Source organism: Hypanus sabinus, chromosome 10, assembly GCF_030144855.1.
Source record: "Hypanus sabinus isolate sHypSab1 chromosome 10, sHypSab1.hap1, whole genome shotgun sequence".
NCBI classification, from domain to species: Eukaryota; Metazoa; Chordata; class Chondrichthyes; order Myliobatiformes; family Dasyatidae; genus Hypanus; species Hypanus sabinus.
In genome coordinates, this window is record NC_082715.1 from 119989669 (window position 1) to 120014571 (window position 24903).

At 45.3% G+C, this 24903-nt stretch overlaps 1 protein-coding gene across 5 annotated transcripts in view; it reads right to left on the reverse strand.

Moving 5' to 3' along the window:
- Positions 1-24903, reverse strand: part of mocs1 (molybdenum cofactor synthesis 1) — a 132118-nt gene that overhangs the window by 21663 nt on the left and 85552 nt on the right. For all 5 annotated transcript variants that reach the window (XM_059982800.1, XM_059982799.1, XM_059982801.1 and 2 more), the window contains exons 3-6: positions 19260-19427; positions 6653-6817; positions 2844-2905; positions 697-808 (exon numbers count right to left, since the gene is read on the reverse strand). In XM_059982800.1, coding sequence (XP_059838783.1) covers positions 697-808; positions 2844-2905; positions 6653-6817; positions 19260-19427 — 507 coding nt within the window. The remainder of the gene's footprint in view (positions 1-696; positions 809-2843; positions 2906-6652; positions 6818-19259; positions 19428-24903) is intronic.

The following is a 24903-nucleotide window of genomic DNA, read 5'->3' on the forward strand; positions in this document are numbered from 1 at the left end:
ATAGATAACCTTTTAAAATACCCGTTAACACACAGACAAGGTAAGATCTTTCCACAGAGTGTCTCAGCAATTTTTGTTAAGAGTGGGACAGAGACTCTTGACAAGGAAGTGGTTAATAGGTGGAGGTGGGTATGTGGAGCTGATCAACCATAATCTTGTGAAACGGGGTAGCCAGCCATCTACGCTTCTTGGTGCCTTGGTAAAAGCAGCCAAAATAATCACGAACCCCACCAACCCCGGAGATCTACTCTTCTACCTGCTCCCATTGGACAATAGTTACAAAAGTCTTAAAGCAGGTACAGCCAGGCTCAAGGACCAGTTATGAGATTATTGAGCAGCGTCGCATCTCATTCTCGCTTTGCACGCAATTGTCTGTGTGCACTACACTTCCTCTGTAATATTTTATTCTGTATTCTAAAGTTGTTTCCCCTTGTACTACCTCAACGTACTGGTGTAATGAAATGATGTGTATGAATCGCATGCATGAAGTTTTCTCACTATACCTTGGTATACGCAACAATAAGAAAGCTAATTAGCAAGCTCCAAGCGTAGAACGGTGCTCTGCTGTCTTTGTAATTGCTCCATTGGCAAGCTTCAGGGTGCTATCTAGTCTCAGCCTCGGGAAGGCGAAAGGGGAGGCAGGGCCCAGGGGACCTTAAGGGTCAATTCATTAACCTGCCCCACCCTTGTACCCACCATCAAATGGCATGTACTCGATGAAACGCACGTCCAGGGGCTTGGTAGCGGTTAGATCCACGAAGTCCAGCAGCTCATCGTCATTCAGACCCCTCATGACCACACAGTTCACCTGAGGGAAGAGTAGGAGGGGAAAGGTTAGTCTTTACTTTTTTTTGTGGGAGGGGTGCGTGGGGGAAGAATAATGGAAATAACTATGGATTGATTATTCCATACCCCTAAGAAGGTTCTCACATACTGACACACAACAATCTCACTCCTTCCCTGTAATATTAAGGTCATAGAGATATAGAAACAGACTATTCGGCCCATAATGACCGTGCTGAGCAGTGGTGATCCGTCATATTAAGACCATTTTTCCGGGACGTTGCCCATAGCTTTGTGGAACGAAGGAATCTGGCTGTTCAACTGGCTACGACTCTCTCCAGCAATGCAATCTAGATACTCACTACTTTATGGTGAGTAAATCTCCCACCTTCCCCCCATTCCCCACGAACGCACCCCAGATTCCACCACTCACCTACACACAAGTACAATTCAGCCAACAATCTAATTATCAATCGTGCCTGGAGGGCTTGCGGCTGAGGTGGGAGCAAGAAGATTTAAAGGGGATCTGCTTGATCATCTGGGTTAGGGGTCAGCCCTTGACCCAGAGATTGAGACATCTGCAAACATGCCAAGCTTTGAGTGAGAATCTACACCGTGCAATATAAAAAATTTTAATGGGCTATTCTAACGAATGAGGGCATTCACTACTTATCAGTGCCTCAAGAGGCTACAACAGCGAAGGCAGTGAGAGTTTTGAAGAGGTCATAGAGGCTTCGAGGGCATATGGACAGGTTAAACAATGGGGAAGGACGCAAAGAGACAGACAGCATAGAAACAGGCCCCTCAGACCTACTGACCAAAATTCCCATCTAATTTAGCCCCACTTGCCCACATTCGGCCCATCTAAACCTTTCCTATCCATGCACCTGTCCAAGTGACTTTTAAATGTTGTTAATACCTGCCCCAGCTATATCCTCTGGGAGCTCATTCCATTTATTCCAGGGCAGCATGGTAGCGTAGTGATTAGCATAACACTACGGTACAGGTGACGCTGGTTCAATTCCCACCATTGCCCGTAAGGAGTTTGTTTTCCCTGTGACCTTGTGGAATTACCTCCGGGTGCTCCAGATCCCTCCTACAGTCCAAAGACGAGCCAGTTGGTCACTGTAAATTGTCCTGTGATTAGGCTAGGATTAATTGCAGCTTGAAGGGCTGGGAGAGCCTGTACTGCACTGCATCTCAATTAAAAAAAAAATGGATGCCCCGGGGTGAAAATATGCCCCTCAGATTCCTATTAAATCTACCCCCACTCACCTTGACCTATGCCCTCTAGTTCTTGATTCCCCAAACCTGGGAAGAAGACTGCATTCATATTGTCAATGCTCCTCATGGTTCTCCACACCTCTATAGGGACACCCCCCCCCTCACTCTCTATTGCTTCCTTCAATGACTAAAGTCCCAGCCGCCCCCAACCTCTCGCTGTAAGCCCCTCCAGTTCTGTCAACATGCTTGTAAATCTTGTCCAAGTCAGGTGGAATACAGTACTGGGAAAAAAAAAGTGAGGTCATTGCACGGCAGATTTTAAAATGGCAGGTCACAGCTGGAGGGAGATGGACAGTGAGTCCCTGTTCCTATCCTTTCATGGCCACAGGCAACGTGGGTGCACAGAATGAGGTGTGAGATGGCCACACACAATGTAGATGTAGGGGCACAGGCAGGGAAAAGACTGACAATTACTCAATGGCTTAAAGCAGGGGATCCCAACCTTTTTTATGCCATGGAACCCTATCATTACCAACGGGTGCAGACCACAGGTTGGGAAACCCCAGATTTAATGGGAAATGAGGATTGAAGTCACACAGGAACAGAACTAGCCCATTGGTTCAAATGTCATCTTTGTACATTGTAAGTATTTTTACTACTTTTCAAGATCAGAACAATACATTTGTAGACAGTCATGATCATCAGATTATACAACGTGTGATTAAACTAACCAGTTTCTATCATTATTCATTTTTAATATTTTATCCACAAAAAACCCTGGTGCAAGGTCGAAGTTCACAGCACAACAACCCCAGAACCAATGGTGTCACACAAACCTTAACGGGGTTATAGCCCAGGTCGATGGCTTTGTTGATGCCTTCGATCACCTTGTGGAAACCTGAGGAGAGAGGCATGGAAACAGGGTCACATGGCACTACCTGCTGCAGGCGACAACCCAGCGGAGGATGAGATTAGCAGGTCATAAAGGAGGCCCGGGAGAATGGGCACTTCGGAGGGGATGGTGTCGAGGGAAGGGTCGCCAGAGGAGGAGTGGGGGAGGGCAAACTCTCCAGAGGGAGGATGATGATGGGTGGGGTGCATGGGGAAGATGGGTGTCCTGGGTTGGTGCAAGAGGGAATGATGGAGTAATCAGGATGTGGGGGGGGGGGGGGGGAGAGGGAGAGGGAGAGGGAGAGGGATAGAGAGAGAGAGAGAGAAAAGTACAGCCGGTGTTTCAGGCCGACACCTTTCAATACCTTGAAGTTTAAATCTTCCCTTTGACAGTCCTTATGAAGGACGAAGGGGTGACGGGGCTGGAAGCTGAAGTAACTGAGTGGATTGAAAGGATGGAGTAAACCCCAAGCACAAAACAGCAGGGAGCTTCCATGTGAAGGGGGCACTGCGGTATCACATTTCCACGTGGAGCCCAATCTAGAGGGCAAAAGCTCAAGCCACAGCAAAAAGTGAAGAGAGGACTTTAGGCAGAATTTCTTTTCACCCAAAGGGCTAGTTTGTCTTTGAAGTGCACTGCTTGATGGTGTGGTAGCGAATATACTCACATCACAGATAAAGACAAGGATGCAGCAAGGGAATATGCCTTTCAGCCCAACAATTAATAGCCTTCAACCATCCGGCTCCTGAACCAGTCTGGCTATCTCCATTACTGCGACACTGGACTGATCGCAGTCTATGGAGTCCCTACAACTCATACTGTATTTCTTTATTTATTATTATTTTTTTAATTGCCTTTGCAAAGTTTGTCTTCTCTTGCACACTGGCTGCTTGCCAATCTTTGTGCAGAGTTTCTCATCGATTCTATTGTATTCCTTTGTCCTACTGTGAATGCCTGCAAGAAAATGATCTCAGGGCAGTACATGCTGACATATATGCACTTCGATAATATAATTATTTTGAGAACTGATCCCTGGAGACCAAATCACCCAAATGAGCTAGACCCATTTGCTCAAATTTGGCCCATATTGTAAATCTTTCTATCCATGTCCCCAAATATCTTTTAAACGTTGTTGTCATACTACTTGCTCTGACAATTCAATTTGTTCCATATACTCACTACCATTTGCATGGAAAATGTTGCCTCTCAGGTCCTTTCTGTCTTTCTACATTCAGTTCAAACCTAGGCCTTCCAGCTTTGGTTTCCTCGACCCTGGGTGGCGGGGTGGAGATGCGACTCGAACAAAGGAGGTGTAAGGTGCTCCTTCACTCCGCTAGCCTGCAGGTCCCCCTGGGCAAGGCATAGCACCTACCACCCCCTCATGACCAGGGCTATGTGAAGCCTTGGGAGCAGGCGGTGGACAATGGTATGAGCCGCTGGTGCATATCGCAAGTCCTGGTTATGCGACCACTGATGCCAGAGTGTTGCTAACGGCTGGGGTCACCCGTCTTGTTAAGGCACTGCCCAGAAGGCGGCAATGGCCAACCATTTCTGTGGAAAAATTTGGCAAGGTCAATCACGGTCACAAGACCATGATCAGCACGAAATATGACATGGCACGTGATCATGATAATCCTGGGGGAGAAAAGACCCGAGTTTATTCACCTTATCTGTGCTGCTCGTGATTTTTATAAATCTCTACAAGGTCACCCTTTAAAGTAAGCCCTAGCTTATCCAGTCTGTTCTTGTAACTCAGAACTTCCAGACCTGCCAACATCCTTGTGAAGTGTTATAACTGGGATGACATCCTTCCTATAGCACTGACCAGAAGTCAGAGTCACAGTCAAGTACAGCAAAGAAACATGCCCGTTGGCCCATCTAGTCCATTTAAACTGCCTACTCCCATTGACCTATACTGGGACCATAGCCCTCCACGTCCATGTACCTATCCAAACTTTGCTTAAATGGTGAAATCGAGCTCACATGCACTGGCAGCTCATTCCACCCTCTGAGTGAAAATGTTTCCTCTCATGTTCCCCTTAAACTTTTTGCCTTTCACCATTAACCCATGATCTCCAGTTGTAGTCCCACCCAACCTCAGGTGTACACAATATTCCAAGCGTGGTCTCACCTTTGTCTTCTGCAACTGCAACCTGACATCCCGACTCCTGTACTCAACACTCTAACCCAGGCCAGCATGCCAAATACCTTCTTCGCCACTTTATCGATGTCACAACTTTCCAGGAACAATACACCTCCAGCCCTGGGCCCTCCAGCCACTTAAGTGAACGAACAGTGAAATCACCAAGGTTGTGTATCAAATGATATAACTGGGATTGGTATAGATGGGTTCTTGTTCAGTACAGACATGGTGGACTTGTTGCACTATGACAAATTCAACTCTCTCCTCAGGGGAGATTGGCTGGATCAGCCAGGGTGTGTAGGGATAGTGCTGTTCACAAAGCAGAAAGTGAGATGTTGGATGAAGCTACAGATGATGAACAGTCCTTCCATCATTGAGCTTACAGCACCACCTTGTGGCAATACTGTGCAACTGCAGCACAGTATGGGGCTAAAAGGCTTGAGACTCAAAGGTTGAGACAAAATAAAAAGGAGGGCTGAGCCTTCACACGGATATCCACAACAACCAATCCTGCACACAGACAGGCTGGCGACAGAACAATGGGCTCTGGGACTCAATTACAAGGATAGAGAGTAATGAAGATGCTGACCAATGTATGACCCCACAGAGACCCCACACTTAGCAGTAGCTAAGTAAAAGGGAGGGGGGAGGGGGTGGTAAAGAGAGCGCAATCACACAGGAAGAGTCTTTTCTCTCTTGCAAACTGTATCAATCCCCACTTCTCTTTTATACACTGCTGGGATTCAGCTGTCACCAGTGACACTTATCGCCCACTGGCAACCGAAGGGTTGCAAGGACACTGGAGACTCAACCAACATGTATATTGGTGGTGTGGACAGACAGGTGGTAAAGGAGGCATTTGGTACGCTGTCTTCACTGGTCAGGACTTTGGGACATCTCCTTACAATGGTGGAGTACTGTAGCAGTTCTGGTTGTTCAGCTGTAGGAATGATACCAATAAACTGTACAGGATGCAGAAAAGATTTGAAAAGATTTTACCAGGACTGGAGGGCTTGAGCTACGAGGCAAGGCTAATCTGGGACCCGGCTTTCCCGGAGCACAAGCGGCTGAAAAGGGTGACCACAGAGGTATATAACATAAAAATCACAAGGTGGACAGTCACAGTTCCCCACCACTGCTGACAAATCCTCAGCCCCACCATTCCTGACCTAGAGTAGGAGAATCTAGATTGAGAAGGTACAGATTTAAGGTGAGAGAGGTCAGATTTAAACAGGACCTGAGGGGCAACTTGATCCACAGAGAAGATGTGAATGCAGGTACTGTTACAATGTTTAAGATATTTAGACAGCTACATGGTTAGGAAAAGTTTTACAGGGATACAGGACAAATGGGACTATTTCAGGCAACCTGACATGGACAAGGTAGTCCAAAAGGCCCGTTTCAATGCTGTATAACTAAGTCTATCCTCCTTCCTGTTTATTAACAGCTGCAACCTGTTTATGACAAAATAAACCACCCCTTGGAAAGTGCAGATGCCACCAGCACCACTGTCGGAGCAGCACCCAGCCTGTTATTTGGGGAGGGGGGGAGGGAGGGAGGAGTACAGAACAGAAATGTACAGGGAAACCATGAAGGCTGACGACCCTTACCTTTCCTTCGGGCAATGAACTCAAACTTGGCGGGGACCAGGGTATCCAGGCTGATGTTGAGAAGGTTGAGGCCTGCCTCCTTCAGTCTGGGCAGCAGCTTGGTCAGGTTGATGCCGTTAGTTGTAACAGCGAGCGTTTTCAGGTTTTCCAGCTGGCGAAGTCGACCTGTTTGAACGGGAGCAACACAAGTGGACTGAGAAAAACAGACTGCACCCAGATAACAGCTTTGCACAATACATCAGACCAAATAATTAAAAAAAAGACAAATTGATGAAATGCCTGGAAAGATGGAAGACACAATGTGTAACATACTTTGGACAGCAGAATTTGCTCTGCATTTCCAGGAATCAACTCTGCCAGGCCAGGAATCTTTGCTGCTTGGTCATACTTGCTTCATAAATGATGAAAGTACGGTTCAAGGGTTGTCACTTGTGTAACCCCCTGGGTCGCCTCAGGCTCGCTCAGCTCGTTCTCATCTAGGGGGAGCAGCCTTTGGCTCCGCCAAACTGGGTAATCAGCTGGTGTGGATGCTGTGTGATGTCCCCGCCTCGCCCAAAACCAGACAGTACACCATATGCGATTAAATGAGTACAATTTATAAAGGTTACTATAACTAAGTGATTAATAACGATACAGTATATATGAAGAGAAAATTAAAGAAAAGGCGCCAAACTTATCAAAGTCCAAACCACTTCGTGCACAGCCGTTGGAGCTCAATTTCTGAAGTCTTCTGGCCACCATTCGATCCCCTCCGAACTCCTCGACTCGCAGCTCAGGACCCTCCGAACTCCTCGGACTCTCCAAACAGCTCAGGACCCTCCGAGTGGTCAACCAAGCACATCTAGCTTCATCCCCCCTCCTCGGAGAATCTCCCGGCCTCGGTCCGATCCTCGCCCAGCTTAGAGCATTGCGTCCTCTCTCTCGACCCCCTCGCGCCGATCTCCCCAAAAGCCCGTCAACAAAAGCTTACAGACTCAGAAGAAAGAACATTAATCCCCATTTGGTTTACAAAGGAATACCATTCTCGTTATCAGTAAATTAGCATTCCTGCTAGTTAACAAAAAGAAGAAACCCTCTTTACACTTGCAAAGGGACAAGAAACAGAAATGAAGGGGGAGCCAATATTACTGCTTGTTGAGCAATTTTTCCAATGAGAAAGACATTCAGCTCACCAACATTCTTGCATGTGTAACAGAAGGAAAACCAACTATAACAGGATGCCAACACAGCCTTATTCTTTAAAAAGTCTGTACTTAACATATTTACCATTCACTGCGTAATTCACAAGCATCTTTTTGCAAAGAAACCTAAACGATCGGCCGCACAAATTAAATACTGTTACCACAGCGATCAAGATCAAGTCCCATGCTCTTCATTCTCAGCTATTTTGAGAGCTTTGTATTGAGAATGATGAAGGGTGAACACTTGCTGCTGCAAGTGAGAGATCAGGCGGCTCTCAAAGGGAAAAAAGCCTGAGACATGCTTATGTACATTTTAAAACTGTGATAAAATTCTGTGAAGACTCGCATGCTTCAATCAGTAATCAGTTCAAAAATATTAGGCATGACATTGCTTAGTTTTAGGAATTATTTACAAGATTTAATGAGATCAGTCTCAGTTGCAAGGAAATGATGTCAAAGTCAAATCAATCATTGCCACATTTCCTGTCCAAGTTGACCCTATTTAAGTGGAACATTAGCCATCACGACCTATTGCAATTTCTGAGCCCCTCGATGTTGGAAGAGGAAGAAAGAATACCAGATGATGATCTTCAAGTACAACAGCTGCATAAAGACATGTCAGAGAGATTTCAGGATCTTCTCTTGAGCCGAATTCCAGACTGGGTAACGATACAGGCCGGTATCAGAGGTGAAGGCTCACAAGGCATCAGGCCCTGATGGGCTCTGGACACCTGTGCCAACCCACTGGAGGGAGGCTTCAAGGACATCTTCAATCTCTCACAGCTGTAGTTGGAAGTTTCCCCTGCTTCAAAATGGTGACAATCATACCAGTGCCCAAGAAGAGCAGGGTGAGCTGCCTCAACGACTATCACCCAGTGGCACTCACATCTACTGTCATGAAGTGCTTTGAGAGGTTGGTCATGGCTGGAACCAACTCCTGCCTTGGCAAGAACCAATTTGCCTATCACCACAATAAGTCTACAGCGGATGCAGTCCCACTGGCTCCTCACTTCACCTTGGATCCCCTAGAAAATACATCAGGAGATGTCGCCTACGTCAGGCTGCTGTTCATTGATTACATCTCAGCTGTCAACACAATCCTACCCCAAGTTGTAATCAAAAAGCTTCAAATCCTGGGCCTCTGTTGCTCCCTCCACAATTGGATCCTTGACCTCCTCACCGAGAGGACCACAATCTGTGCACATCATTAAAAAATATCACCTCCTCATTGACAATCAACACTGGCGCACCTCCGGGACGTGCGCTTAGCCCACTGCTCTACTCTCTCTACATCTGCGTGGCTAGGCACAGCTCGAATGGCATCTATAAATTTGCGGACGACACAACGATGGTTGGCAGAATCTCAGAAGGTTACGAGGAGCCACACAGGACCCAGATGAGCTGAGTGGAGCACTCAATGACAGTAAAATCAAGGGAATGATTACGGACTTCAGGGAGCAGAAGGTGAGGGATTAGCAGTGGAAAGGGGTGAGCAGTTTCAAGTTCCTGGGTACCAATGAAGATCTATCCTGGGCACAAAACATTGATACATTTAGAAAGAAGGCACAACAGCGGCTATATATCATTAGGAGTTCAAAGAGAACTGGGTATGGCACCAAAAACACTATTTTCAATGGTGGTACTGTGGACAGCATTGAATCTGATTGCATCACTGTCTGGTACAAGATCAGAGAAAGCTACAGGGAGTTGTACGTTTAGACAACTCCCGTCATGGACTCTTATCCTCCCAGCCTGGAAGACATCTTCAAAAGGTGATGGAGAGAGGTTGGGCATGTTAGGATTTGACTCACCGGAGCATTAGAGAATGAGAGGTGATCATGGAGGGTGAGTAAGTTGACTTTTTCCCAGGGCTAGGTAAAAAGGTGTAGGTTCAGGGTGGGTGCAGGAAGATTTATTATGAAACCAAGAGGCAGTTTTTCTTGCACCCAGACAGTGTTCTGTATGTGAAAGAGCTGTCAGCAGAAATGGCCGGGCAGGTTCAAATGTACTTGGAGACGGATAGGAAAGGGTTAAGAAGGTTATGGTCTAAACATGGGCGAATGAGACCAGGTTAGATTGTTGTCTTGATCAGCAAGGAGTAGTTCCAAAGCAAGCCACACAAAAAAATGCTGAAGGAACTTAGCAGGCCAGGCAATATCTATGGGAAAGTGTAGACAGTCATCAGGGCTGATGAAGGGTCTCAGCCTGAAACATCAACTGTTTATTCGTTACCACAGAAGCTGTCTGGCCTACTGAGTTCCTCCAGCATTTTGAGTGGGTTGCTTTGGATCACCAGCATCTGCAAATTCTCTCACGTTAGGTCTCGAATCCATACCGTATGACTCAAGAATCTGTATGGTAATAGTGACAGTGGGTCTTCAGTGTTAGCCCTTCCTTCCGAGACAGTTCCTTGGAACGAAGGACGACCTGCCCTGCAGATTCTGGAGGTGACCATAAAGGTCTATATGGGAAACATTTTCCGAAACCCGTGGCTCAGGAAGAGTCCAAGAGATGGGGTAGGTTGGGAGACGCTGCACCCCCCCTTCACCACTCACACAGGGCTTGCAGTTGTGTAGCATGGGAACAAGCAATCCGGACTACTGCGTCCATGCTGAACAGCAAGTAGCCATCCTTATTCATCCCATCTTCCAACATGGTATGGGAACATCAATGCCTTTAAATGGAAAATTCCATGGAAGGTAGTGGATTTGGCCCGGTACATCATGGATAATCCCCTTCCAAACATTGAGCACATTTACACGAAACACTGTCGCAGGAAAGCAGCATCCATCGGAGATCCCCACCACACAGGCTCTTGAGTGGTTGCTGCCAACAGGCTGAAGGTACAAGAGCCTCAGGACTCATGCCACCAGGTTCAAGAGCAGTTATTACTGCACAGCCATCAAATTTGTGAACAAATGGGATAACTTCACTCACTTGCCCATCCATTGAGCTGTTCTCACAGCCAATCATCTCACTTTAAGGACTCTTTATCTCATGTTCTTGTAATTTATTGCTATGTATTTATACTTGCATTCGCAGTTTGTTGTCTTCTGCTCTCTGGATGATCTTTCATTGACCCTGTTATAGTTACTATTCTATAGTTTTGCTGTTTTATGCCCACAGGAAAATGAATCTCAGGGTTGTATATGGTGACATGTACTTTGATAATAAAATTTACTCTGGCCTGTAGCTTTCAATGCTTAGTGATTCAAGTGCTTATCTAGATATAACTTAAATGTCGGCAACATCTCCTCCGCAACTCTCTCTGACAGTACACGCCAGGTTTTCACTTGATGAGAAAGCTCTTCCCCTTCTCCCTGATCCCTTCCTATTTCTATCAGCTCCTGCTGGGACTCATTCCCAGAACTCCACCACCTACTTTCCAGATTCTACAGTGGCTTTTCGGCATCCAGAAAAGCTGCGTGCGGCTAAACCCAGACGACGGGGGGGGGGGTGGGGTAGAGATAAACAACTCACACCCGGAGCACACAGTGGAAACTGGGACACAAACCAGGAGGGATTATAGAGAGGGTGTATGTAATTACACCCACTGGACAAGCTGAACTCATCAACAACTGCAGCTTTCAGAAATCTAAACGAAGAACAGAAAGCCCTGGAGTTACTCAGCAAACCCGGTAACCCTATTACAGGAAGAACGAGGAGGTGTTGGAAAGAGTGCAGGAGAGGTTTAATCAGGATGCGGCCTCAATTGGAGGGTAGAAGCTATAAACAAGAAATTGGACAGACTGGGTTTGCTTTCATGATAGTGGAGAGTGACCCGATAGAAGTTTATAAAATTATGAAAGGCATAGGATAGGCAGTCAGAATCTTTTACCTTCGGTAGAAACGTCAAATACTAGAGCACATGCATTTTAGCTACAGGGGATACAGGGAGGCAAGCATCTTTTATATCCATGTGAAGTGGGAGTTACTTTCAAGGACTCTTCCTCTCATGCTCTTGATATTTATTGCTTAGTTATTATTATTTCTTTCTTTCTTTCTGTATTTGCACAGTTTGTTGTGTTCTGCACCCTGGCTGTACTCCCAACTGGTACGGTCTTTCATTGATTCTGTTATGGCTATTAGATTTATTGAGTATGCCTGCAAGAAAATGAATCTCAAGAGTTGTATACTGTGTGACAATATATGTCCTTTGATAATAAATTTACTTTGGGGTTTAGGAGTGTGGAACAGACGGCTGGGTCAGTGGTAGAAGCAGATGGTGGTGTTAGGAATGAAGGGAGATGATCAAGAACAGGCAGAAGAGATTTAGTTGAATTTGGCATCATGTTTGGCAGAAAACATTGTAGGTCGAATTGCCCCTTCCTATACTGTACTGTTCTACACAAGTCTAGTAGCATCTGTGGAAAGAGAAAGGCGTGTCTCAAGACCCACACTCTGCATTTCCCGATCGCGAGCAGTTCAATGACACGGCTTTATCCCAAGACCAGCCAAAAGCGACTTGAGATCTAGTTATAGTTGAATGGGGCAGAGGGTATCAGAGCTTCACCATTGCCCCATCAGGGTTCCCAGGGGCTTTATCAACATCGGTAACAAGGCCTCGGCCCCAGCATCACGAAAAAACCAGTTTCACTTTCCCTCTGGTGCTTCTGACAGGCACCAAAAGGGAAAGGGAAACCCAGTGAGTGCTCAGGTGTTGTCAGGGCAACAGGGAATGGGGCAGCACTATTTAGGGCCTGAGGATTGGTAGACATTTGGAGGATTCCTGGACCAAGGGGAGGAGGAACAAGCAAGTGGGATGGGCAGTACAGGCATCTGCTGGGAATAACTGGCAAGTGATCCTGCAAAAGGTCACCCTTCACAGCCTGTCTGTATTGGAGTATAAAAATACTATGGAGTATAAAACTTGTATTACTTGCTGTGTAACCAAAACTATGTACCGTAAATTCCGGACTATAAGCCGCTACTTTTTTCCCACGCTTTGAACACTGCGGCCTATACTACGGTGCAGCTAATGCATGTTTTTTTTCATGCCGCCAAAAACATTTTGCCTCGTAACAGCAGACCAATAAAATTGATGAGTAGTTCACAGAGGTCCAATGAAATTGTACGATAAATCAAGCGCACTTTCACAATTAAATTATTGTAAATCAGTCATTTGTACTCACCCTCATCAACATGGAAAACACTCGAAGAAAAGCATATGATGCAGCTTTTAAGTTAAAGGCGATCAATCTGGCGGTTGAAGAAGGAAATCGAGCTGCTGCACATAATCTTGGCGTAAATGAATCGATGGTGAGACGGTGGAGACGCCAGCGTGAAGAACTGAGTCAATGCAAAAAGACGACAAAAGCTTTCAGAGGTAATCATAGCAGATGGCCCGAACTTGAAAACTTTCTTGAAGACTGGGTTAACACACAGAGAGCAGGCGGCCGCGGTGTTTCCACCCTGCAGATCAGACTGAAGGCTAAAGCAATCGCCACCAAAATGAAAATCGAAGATTTTAGAGGTGGGCCATCGTGGTGTTTTAGATTTATGAGACGAAAAGGCCTGTCCGTCAGGGTACGCACGACTCTGTGTCAGCAGCTCCCTCCCGACCACGAGGAAAAACTTGCTAACTTCCGCACATTCACTCAAACAAAGATAGCGGAGAATTCCATCGGGCCAGATGATATCATAAATATGGATGAAGTACCTTTGACGTTTGACCTGCCTCTCACTCGGACTGTTAAAAAAAAAGCTGACTCGTCCATCACACTGAAAACAAGTGGCCATGAGAGAATGCATTTTACTTGTGTTCTGAGCTGCACAGCATCCGGACTAAAGCTTCCACCGAAGGTGATTTTTAAGCGGCTGACAATGAAAGTTCAGTGAAGGCTGCCATCAAGAGTACAAACTCAATTCCAGCTGTGATTCCTGGGGGCACCACAAAGTATTTGCAGCCACCGGACATCAGCGTGAACCGGGCATTTAAAGTGGCGCTGCGCGTTGAGCGGGAGGCTTGGATGACAACCGGCGAGAAATCCTTTACCAAAACAGGACGCATGCGAAGAGCATCTTTAACTCAAGTCTGCCAGTGGATCCTAAATGCGTGGAGCCGTGTCACAACATCCACCATCACCAATGGGTTTCGAAAGGCTGGATTGCTGCGTGATGAAGAGGACCGCGTGCGCTCAAGTGAGAGCGACAACGAAGAGACTGAAGTGAATGACGAGACCCTGAGGTTGTTCAATTCGGACACTGAAGAAGAGGACTTTGATGGTTTTAGTGCGCAGGAGGAAGATGAAGAAGGCGATCAATAACTTTTCCTGGTAGGCTGCAGTATATATATTTTTTACCAGTCGTTAGGAGATATTGGAATGTTGTTCGTGCACTATATAACCATATAACAATCACAGCACGGAAACAGGCCATCTTGGCCCTCCTAGTCCGTGCCGAACCCTTAATCTCACCTAGTCCCACCTACCCGCACTCAGCCCATAACCCTCCACTCCTTTCCTGTCCATATACCTATCCAATTTTACCTTAAATGACACAACTGAACTGGCCTCTACTACTTCTACAGAAAGCTCATTCCACACAGCTATCACTCTTTGAGTAAAGAAATACCCCTTCGTGTTTCCCTTAAACTTCTGCCCCCTAACTCTCAAATCATGTCCTCTAGTTTGAATCTCCCCTACTCTCAATGGAAACAGCCTGTTCACGTCAACTCTATCTATCCCTCTCAAAATTTTAAATACCTCGATCAAATCCCCCCTCAACCTTCTACGCTCCAATGAATAGAGACCTAACTTGTTCAACCTTTCTCTGTAACTTAATTGCTGAAACCCAGGTAACATCCTAGTAAATTGTCTCTGCACTCTCTCTAATTTATTGATATCTTTCCTATAATTCGGTGACCAGAACTGCACACAATATTCCAAATTTGGCCTTACCAATGCCTTGTACAACTTTAGCATTACATCCCAACTTCTGTACTCAATGCTTTGATTTATAAAGGCCAGCGTTCCAAAAGCCCTCTTCACCACCCTATTTACATGAGACTCCACTTTCAGGGAACTATGCACAGTTATTCCTAGATCTCTCTGTTCCTCTGCATTCCTCAATGCCCTACCATTTACTCTGTATGTTCTATTTGGATTATTCCTGCCAAAATGTAGAACCTCACACTTCTCAGCATTAAACTCCATCTGCCAACGTTCAGCCCATTCTTCTAACCGGCATAAATCTCCCTGCAAGCTTTGAAAACCCACCTCATTATCCACAACACCTCCTACCTTAGTATCATCGGCATACTTACTAATCCAATTTACCACCCCATCATCCAGATCATTTATGTATATTACAAACAACATTGGGCCCAAAACAGATCCCTGAGGCACACCGCTAGTCACTGGCCTCCATCCCGATAAACAATTATCCACCACTACTCTCTGGCATCTCTCATCTAGCCACTATTGAATCCATTTTATTACTCCAGCATTAATACCTAACGACTGAACCTTCTTAACTAACCTTCCACGTGGAACTTTGTCAAAGGCTTTGCTGAAGTCCATATAGACTACATCCACTGCCTTACCCTCGTCAACATTCCTCGTAACTTCTTCAAAAAATTCAATAAGGTTTGTCAAACATAACCTTCCACACACAAATCCATGCTGGCTACTTCTAATCAGATCCCGTCTATCCAGATAATTATAAATACTATCTCTAAGAATACTTTCCATTAATTTACCCACCACTGATGTCAAACTGACAGGTCTATAATTGCTAGGGTTCCTTCTAGAACCCTTTTTAAACAATGGAACCACATGAGCAATACGCCAATCCTCCGGCACAATCCCCGTTTCTAATGACGTATTAAAGATCTCCGTCAGAGCTCCTGCTATTTCTACACAAACTTCCCTCAAGGTCCTGGGGAATATCCTGTCAGGACCCGGAGATTTATCCACTTTTAAATTTCTTAAAAGCACCAGTACCTCCACCTCTTTAATTGTCATAGGTTCCATAACTTCCTTACTTGTTTCCCACACCTTAGACAATTCAATATCCTTCTCCTTAGTGAATACCGAAGAGAAGAAATCATTCAAAATCTCTCCCATCTTCTTCGGTTCCACACATAGCTGACCACTCTGATTCTCTAAGGGGCCAATTTTATCCCTCACTATCCTCTTGCTTTTAATATAACTGTAGAAACCTTTCGGATTTACTTTCACCTTATTTGCCAAACCAACCTCGTATCTTCTTTTAGCTTTTCTAATCTCTTTCTTAAGATTCCTTTTACATTCTTTATATTCCTCGAGCAATTCCTTTACTCCATGCTGCCTATATCTATTGTAGACATCCCTCTTTTTCTGAACCAAATTTCTAATATCCCTTGAAAACCATGGTGCTCTCAAACCTTTAACCTTTCCTTTCACCCTAACAGGAACATAAAGATTCTGTACCCTCATAATTTCACCCTTAAATGACCTCCATTTCTCTATTACATCCTTCCCATAAAACAACTTGACCCAATCCACTCTCTCTAAATCCCTTCGGATCCCCTCAAAGTTAGCCTTTCTCCAATCAAAAATCTCAACTCTAGGTCCAGTCCTGTCCTTCTCCATAATTATATTGAAGCTAATGCTATTGTGATCACTGGACCCGAAGTGCTCCCCAACACATACATCTGTCAGCTGACCTATCGCATTCCCTAACAGGAGATCCAACACTGCCCCATCTCTATTCGGTACTTCTATGTATTGTTGCAAAAAACTATCCTGCACACATTTCACAAACTCTAAACCATCCAGCCCTTTTACAGAATGAGCTTCCCAGTCTACGTGTGGAAAATTAAAATCTCCCACAATCACCACCTTGTGTTTACTACAAATATCTGCTATCTCCTTACACATTTGCTCTTCCAACTCACGCGCCCCATTAGGTGGCCTATAATACACTCCTATCAGCGTTACTGCACCTTTCCCATTCTTCAATTCCACCCAAATGGCCTCCCTAGAGGAGCTCTCTAATCTATCCTTCCAAAGCACCGCCATAAGATTTTCTCGGACAAGCAATGCAACACCTCCTCCTCTGGCCCCTCCTACTCTATCACACCTGAAGCAACTAAATCCAGGAATATTTAGTTGCCAATCACACCCTTCCTGCAACCATGTTTCACTAATAGCTACAACATCATAATTCCAGGTATCAATCCACGCTTTAAGCTCAGTAAAAAAGTATACGCTGTTCAGTAAAAAAGTATATGCAACGTAATTTGTGTGTTACCGATACGTATGTATATTTAAAAGTAGCTGTGTTACAGGCACTGTTCGAAAAAAAGCATTTGCAATATGTATGTTACCATAAGGATTTAATTAAAAGTTAAAAAATCCTCACGTGTAATATCTTTCTGTGTAAATATCTCATATTACAACGTGGGACACCTGCGGCTTAAAATCCGGTGTGGCTTGTACAAGTACAAAATTGATTTTCTTTCTAAAATTAGAGCGTGCGGCTTTTAATCAGGTGCGCTCTGTAGTCCGGAATCTACAGTAGTCAGTTTGCTATGCATGTACCCAAGATGAAATGCTAGGAATGTAGAAGACAATGGTGTGGTAATGAGAGGTAGCAAAGAGATGTTTTGCTTTGAACTTGTTTGCTGTGTAACCAAAACTATGTAGTCAGCCTTGATGTAGATTATGTAGTTTGAACTTGCTATTTGCTATGCATGTACCCAATTTAGTAGGAGAATGAAATCTTAAGAATGTAGAAGATGGTGTGTTGGTGAGACAGCTGGGAGATGTGTATTGGAACATGATTAAGTCAATGGGACGTACATGTGAAACTGGACCAGGATTTTGCTAAAAAAAATGCCGTTTCCGAGGATCGGTGGGCAGTCAGCGACTAGCTCACTGACTGTCTCAGCTTTGATTTGCAAATTAAAGTTTAACCCTTCTTGAAGAATCTTCTGCGTCTTCTGGTCATTTGTGAGGCACGAAAAACCACGACATCTGGTCAGCTGTCAAGAGCTTCTTATTACAGTCGTCATCTCTGCAGTGCTACCCCAATGGCATTTTTTAAACAATCTGTCAACCTACTACAGAGCTCCCCCAGCATGTATTTCCATAGAAATCCCTAATGGAAAACCTGGGAAGTTAAGTACTGTAGCAGGTTCTGTATAACCAGGTAATGGATAAAGACACTCAAACAACTGTGATAAAGATAAAAGACACCTAAAAGGCAGTTGGATGGGTACAAGAACAGGAAAGCTTTGGAGAGATGGAGATCAAACATGGGCAAATGGCACTAGCTTAGACTGGCACCTCAGTTGGTAAAGATGATTTGTGCCCAGAAGCCTGTTTATTCCTACTCTATAACTCTAAATCTCTGGACAGGCATTTGAATCACCATGGCATAGAAGGATACAGATCAACTGCTGGCAAGTAGAAAGGGGATGAATAGATACTTGAAAGTTGGATGTGGAAGGCCAAAAAGCCCATTTCAATGCTGTGCAGCTATGAAACTGTAGCATGCGCCAGGTGAGTACAGCAAGATCCCACTAGCCAACAGGGCAATCAGGAACAGCTAAAGTGTTCTGCTGATGGAGTCCCCCAATGACAGTGCTGGAAGCTTTCCGTTCATCTTTTCCTATGCCACCAGAATGAAATTCATGCAGAGAGAAGATTGGTTCAATTCCTGTCCATCAAGCTTGGTCATCGCTAAGTATTGCCAATGGGATCTATTACGTTGACCTGAGAAGGCAACTGAGGCTGCACCTACAAACTTCCTTTGAAGGAAACTTCTTCCACATGAAGTTGCTGTGGTACTGCACCCGGATCCGTGCCCTTAACTTCCAGAGACGCCCAAACATGCAAGGAATTGACTATCATTGAATTTGTAATGTTTTACTAGCAGTTAATGATGGCCCAACCACTAGTCTGGGAGGAGGTGATTGTTTCAATCCCCTGCCAGTCAAACCTGGCACCTGCGCAACGCTATCAAGATCAAATTTATGCAGAGAGATGATTGGTTCAAATCTTGCCAGTTGAGTTGGTGACAGCTGTACACAAAAGAATCAAATTCATGCAGATAATTTATCTGGTGCTACCCCCTAGATAATTCCTCCACTGACATTACTCGCATGTACCGGGAGAAGTTGCTGCAATCGGCAATTCCACCACATGGTAACATATCACGTTACAAAGCAGATCAACTTCCTCCGCAATACTGATTTGTCTCATTGCCAAATCATTTAGGTCACGGTATTGACACATTAGTTGCTTGGTCATTGTTCAGATGAGAAGCACTCATTGACTGTCGGCTACTGCAGATGCTTGCTAATTCCTTCCTTTTCAATTCTGGGCCAACAGTTAGGAAGCGGAAGGGAAGGAGAAAGGGAGCAACTGGCTAATTCCTGCTCTCCGTTAACCTCACTAGAAGGGATCGGGCACGGGGTCCCACACCAGTTGGAGACTCACCCACAATCTCCACCACGTCGGGCCGGATGAGCGGTTCGCCTCCTGTCAGGCGGATCTTGTCCACGCCCTCACTCACAAAAAGCTGCGCCAGGGTGATGATCTCCTCGGTGGTGAGCAGCTGTGATCTTGGGGTTAACTTAACCCCATCCTCAGGCATACAGTACTGACCTGCAGGGAAGGAGCCATCGGAATCTGGTTTACAATCGCTGATATAGGTCATGCAATTTTTGTTTTGTAGTAGCAGCGCGGTGCAAGACAAAAAAAAAATCATTATGAATTACAATTAGAAACAAATAAAATAGTGCCAAAGAGGAAACTTGAGGGAGTGTGCATGAACCGTTCAGAAACCTGATGGAAGAAAGGGAAGGAGATGAACTTAAAATGTTGAGTGCTAGTTTTGAGGTACCCCCTCCACATATTAGTAATGAAAATATAGCATGTTCCAGGTTGTGTGAAACCTTAAATCACCTTCTTGAGGCATTGCCTTTTGAAGATGTCTTCAATGACAAGAAGGGAAAAATGGAGGAGGAGGACCAGGACAAGATGGAGGAGGAGATGGAGAAGGAGGAGATGGAGGAGGAGCAGGAGCAGAAGAGAAGATGGAGAAGGAGGAGGAGGGAGGAGATGAACGAGGAGGAAGCGATGATTCAGAAGGAGGAGAAGATGAAGGAAGAGGAGATAAAAGAATAGATGGAGGAGAAGGAGGATGAGAAGATTAAGGAGGAGAAGGTGGAGGGGAGGAGACACAGAAGGAGACCTTGGAAGAGAGCATGAAGGAAGAGAAGGATGAGGAAGAGCAGGAGAAAATGGAGGAGTAAAAGAAGATAGAGAAGGAGTTGGAGGATGAGAAGGCACAGGAGATGAAAGAGGAAGAGGAGGAGGAAAAGATGGAGGAAGAAAGGAAGGAGGAGAAGGTAGGGGAGGAGAAGATGGAGGGAGGAGGTGGAGAATGGTAAGACTGAGAAGGAGGAGATGATGAAGATGAAGATAATGAAGATGAAGATAACAAAGACAAAGACAATGAAGATAAAAAGACAAAGATGAAGATGAAGGTGGAAACAAAGATGAAGACGATGAAGATCAAGAAGAAAATGAAGATGAATAGGAGTTAGGAGAAAAAGAGAGGAGCAGGAAGGAGGGGAAGGAGAGGTAGAGATGGAGGAGAGGAGATAAAGGAGAAGCTAGATGAAGGAGGAGGAGGAGGAGATGTGGGGAGGGGGAGGAGGGGAGGAGAGGGAGGAGCAGGAGAAGAGAAGATGGAGAAGGAGGAGGAGGAGGAGGAAGAGAAGAGGAAGGAGGAGAAAGAGAAGAGGAAGGAGGAGAAGGTAGGGGAGGAGAAGATGGAGGGGAGGTGGAGGAGATGAAGGATGAGAAGGATGAGAAGATAGATGAAGGAGGAGAAGATGGAGGAGGAAGAGGAGAAGGCGGAGGAGGAGATGATGAAGGAAGATAAGATGGAGGTGGATGCTGAGGAACTGGAGGAGCAGATGAAGGAAGAGAAGATGGAGGCAGAGGAGATGAAGATGAAGATAAAGACGAAGACAAAGAAAACAAAAATGAAGATGAAAAACAAAGATGAAGATAATGAAGACGAAGATGACGAAGACCAAGATGAAGATAATGAAGACAAAGACAATGAAGATAAAAAACAAAGATGAAGATGAAGAACATGATGAAGATGAATAAAATGAAGATGAATAGGAATTAAGAGGAAAAGATAGAGGAGCAGCAGGAAGGGGGAGGGGAGGAGGAGAGGAGATGAAGGAAGAGAAGATGAAGGAGAAGATAGATTCAGGAGAAGAAGAACATTAAGTAAAAGCAGGAGAAGATGAAAGATGAGGAGACAGAGGAGGAGGAGCAGGAGAAGATAAAGGAGGAGAAGGAGGTGGAGGAGAAGATGGAGAAGGAGAAGACAACGGAGGAAGAGGAGCAGGAGTAGGTGATGGAGAAGGAGATGGAGGAAAAGATGGAAGAGGAGAAGGTGATGATGCTGAAGATGAAGGCAAAGAAAAAGATGACGAAAACAAAGATAAAGAAGAAAAGCATGAAGATGAAAAAGATGGAGAATAAGTAGGAGTAGAAGATGGTGGAGGAGAAGGAGAAAATAGATGGAGAAGGAGAAGGAGAATGAGGAGGAGGTGAAGATGAAGGAGGAGGACAGAAAGGGAGAAGATGGAGGAGACAACATGTAGGAGAAGTAGAAGATAAAGGAGGAGAGGAGGAGGAGGACAAGAAGGAAAAGATGGAGGAGGAGGACCAGGACATGATGGAGAAGGAGAAGATGGAGGAGGAGCAGGAGCAGAAGAAGATGGAGGAGGAGGGGAAAAGATGGAGGAGATGAAGGAAGAGGAGATAAAAGAATAGATGGGGAGGAGGAGATCGGTGGGGGGAGGAGGAGATCGGTGGGGGGGAGGAGGAGATTGGGAGGAGGAAGCAGGAGAAGATGAAGGATGAGGAGGAGACAGAGGAGGATGAGTAGACAACAGGAGGAAGAGGAGCAGGAGGATGATGGAGGAGAAGGTGGAGGAGACCATGAAAGAGAACATGAAGAAGGAGAAGGATGAGGAAGAGCAGGAGAAAATAAAGTAAAAGAAGATAGAGAAGGAGTTGATGATGAGGAGGCAGAGAAGGAGAAGATGGAGGAAGAGAGGAAGAGAGGAAGGAGGAGAACGTAGGAGAATATGGAGGAGAGGAGGTGGAGAAAAGTAATACTGAGAAGGAGAGATGATAATGATGAAGACAAAGATGAAAAGAATGATGAAGAACATGATGATGAAGAAAATGAAGCTGTAGAATAGGAGGAGGAGTAGAAGGAGAAGATAAAAGAGGAGAAGAAAGAGATGAAGCAGAGGAGGAGATGAAGGAGAACGAGGAGAAGATGGAGAGGAGGTGGAGAAGATAAAGGATGAGGAGGATGAGAAGATGAAGAACGAGGAGAAGATGAAAGAAGAGATGGAGAAGGTGGAGATGAAGGAGAAGATAAGAAGAAGATAGATGAAGGAGGAGGAGGTGCAGGAGGAGGAAGAGAAGATAGAGGTGGACAATGAGGAGCCGGAGGAGCAGATGAAGGAAGTGAAGATGGAGGTAGAGGAGATGAAGATGAAAACAAAGACAAAGAAAACAAAAATGAACACGAAAATAAAAAGACAAAGATGAAGATTAAAACAGACAAAGATGAAGACGAAGACGATGAAGATGAATAGTTAGGAGGAAAAGATAGAGGAGCAGCAGGAAGGAGGGGAGGAGGAGCAGTAAGGAGGGGAGGAGAGGTACAGAGGTAAAAGCCGGAGAAGATGAAAGATGAGGAGGAGACAACAGAGGAGGAGGAGCAGGAGAAGATGGAGGAGGACGAGGAGAAGAAGGAGAATGAGGTGCAGATGGAGAAGGAGGATGGAATGGGAGAAGATGGAGGAGACAAAATGAAGGAGAAGATAAAGGAGGAGAGGAAGAGGAGGACAGGAAGGACAAGATGGAGGAGGAGGATGAGAAGATTAAGGAGGAGGAGAAGGTGGAGGGGTGGAGATGACCATGGAAGAGAACATGAAGGAGAAGGATGAGGAAGAGCAAGAGAAAATAAAGTAAAAGTAAATAGAGGAGGAGATGGAGAATGAGGAGGCAGAGGAGATAAGAGAATAGATGGAGGAGGATGATGAGAAAATTAAGAAGGAGAAGGTGGAGGGGAGGAGAAGGAGACCATGGAAGAGAACATGAAGGAGGAGAAGGATGAGGAAGAGCAGGAGAAAATGGAGGAGTAAAAGAACAGAGGAGGAATTGGAGGATGAGGGGACAGAGAAGATGAAAGAGGAAGAGGAGGAGGAAATGGAGGAGGAGAAGATGGAGGGGAGGAGGTGGAGGAGAAGGGCAAGACTGAGAAGGAGGAGATGAAGATGAAGAACATGATGAAGATGAAGAAAATGAAGCTGTAGAATAGGAGTAGAAGGAAAAGATAAAAGGGAAGGAGAAGGAAGAGATGAAGCAGAGGAAGAGCAGCAGGAGGAGATGGAGAATGAGGAGAAGGGAGAAGAGGTGGAGGAGATGAAGGATGAGGAGGATGAGAAGATTAAGGAGGAGAAGATGAAAGAGGAGAGTTGGAGAAGGTGGAGATGGAGGAGAAGATAAATGAAGGTGGAGGAGAGGATGAAGGAGGAGAAAGATAAGGTGGAGGAGGAGATGATGGAGGAAGAGAAGATGGAGATGGACGATGAGGAGCTGGAGGAGCAGATGAAGGAAGAGAAGATGGAGGCAAAGATGAAGATAAAGACAAAGAACAAAAATGAAGATGAATAGGAGTTAGGAGGAAAAGATAGAGGAGCAGGAAGGGGGGAGAAGATGAAGGAGGAGGAGGAGATGGGAAAGAGGAGGAGCAGAAGTGAAGATGGAGAAGGAGGGGAGGCGGAGAAGATGGAGGAGATGAAGGAGGAGGAATAGATAATTAACAGACAATAGCTGCAGAAGTAGACCAATCGGCCCCTCAAGCCATGGAGATCATGGCTGATCAACTACTATCAATACCCGGTTCCTGCCTTGTCCCCATATCCCTTGATTCCCCTATCCATAAGATACCTATCTAGCTCCTTCTTGAAAGCATCCAGAGAATTGGCCTCCACTACCTTCCGAGGTAGTGCATTCCAGACCCCCACAACTCTCTGGGAGAAGAAGTTCTTCCTTATCTCTATCATAAATGACCTACCCCTTATTCTCAAACCATGCCCTCTGGTACTGGACTCTCCCAGCATCTGGAACATATTTCCTTGAACATATCTTGTCCAATCCCTTACTTAAATCCCCTCTCAATCTCCTTAATTCCAGCATGTACAAGCCCAGTCTCTCTAACCTCTCTGCGGAACAGTCCAGACATCCCAGGAGGAGGAGAAGATGAAGGAAGAAGAGATAAAAGAATAGATGGAGGGGGAGGAGAAGGTGGAGGGGAGGAGATGGAGGAGACCATGGAAGAGAACATGAAGAAGGATGAGGAAGAGCAGGAGAAAATGGAGGAGAAAAAGAAGATAGAGAAGTTGAAGGAGGTTGAGGAGGAAAGGTAGGAGGAGAAGATGGAGGAAGAGAAGAAGAGAGAGGAAGCAGAGGAGGTGGAGAAGGGCAAGACTGAGAAAGAGATGAAGATGAAGACAATGAAGACAAAGATGAAGAGAAGGAAGATGAACATGATGAAGATTAAGAAAATGAAGCTGTAGAATAGGAGTAGAAGAAGATGAAAGAGAAGGAAGAGGAGCAGGAGGAGGGAGAACGAGGAGAAAATGGAGAGGAGGTGGAGGAGATGAAGGATGAGGATGAGAAGATTGAGGAGAAGATGAAAGGGGAGAGATGGAGAAGGTGGAAATAGAGAAGATGGAGGAGAAGAAGATAGATGAAGGAGGAGAAGAAGATGGAGGAGAAAGAGGAGAAGGCTGAGTAGGAGATGATGGAGGCAGAGCAGATGAAGATGAAGACAACGAACAAAAATGAAGATCAAGAAAATGAAATGAAGACAACAAAGATGAAGATAATGAAGATGAGGATGAAGATAATGAAGACCATGAAGACGAAGATGAAGATAATGAAGACAATGAAGATGAAGATGAAGATAAGGAAGACGAAGATGAAGACAAAGACAATGAAGACAAAGAAAAGGATGAAGATAATGAAG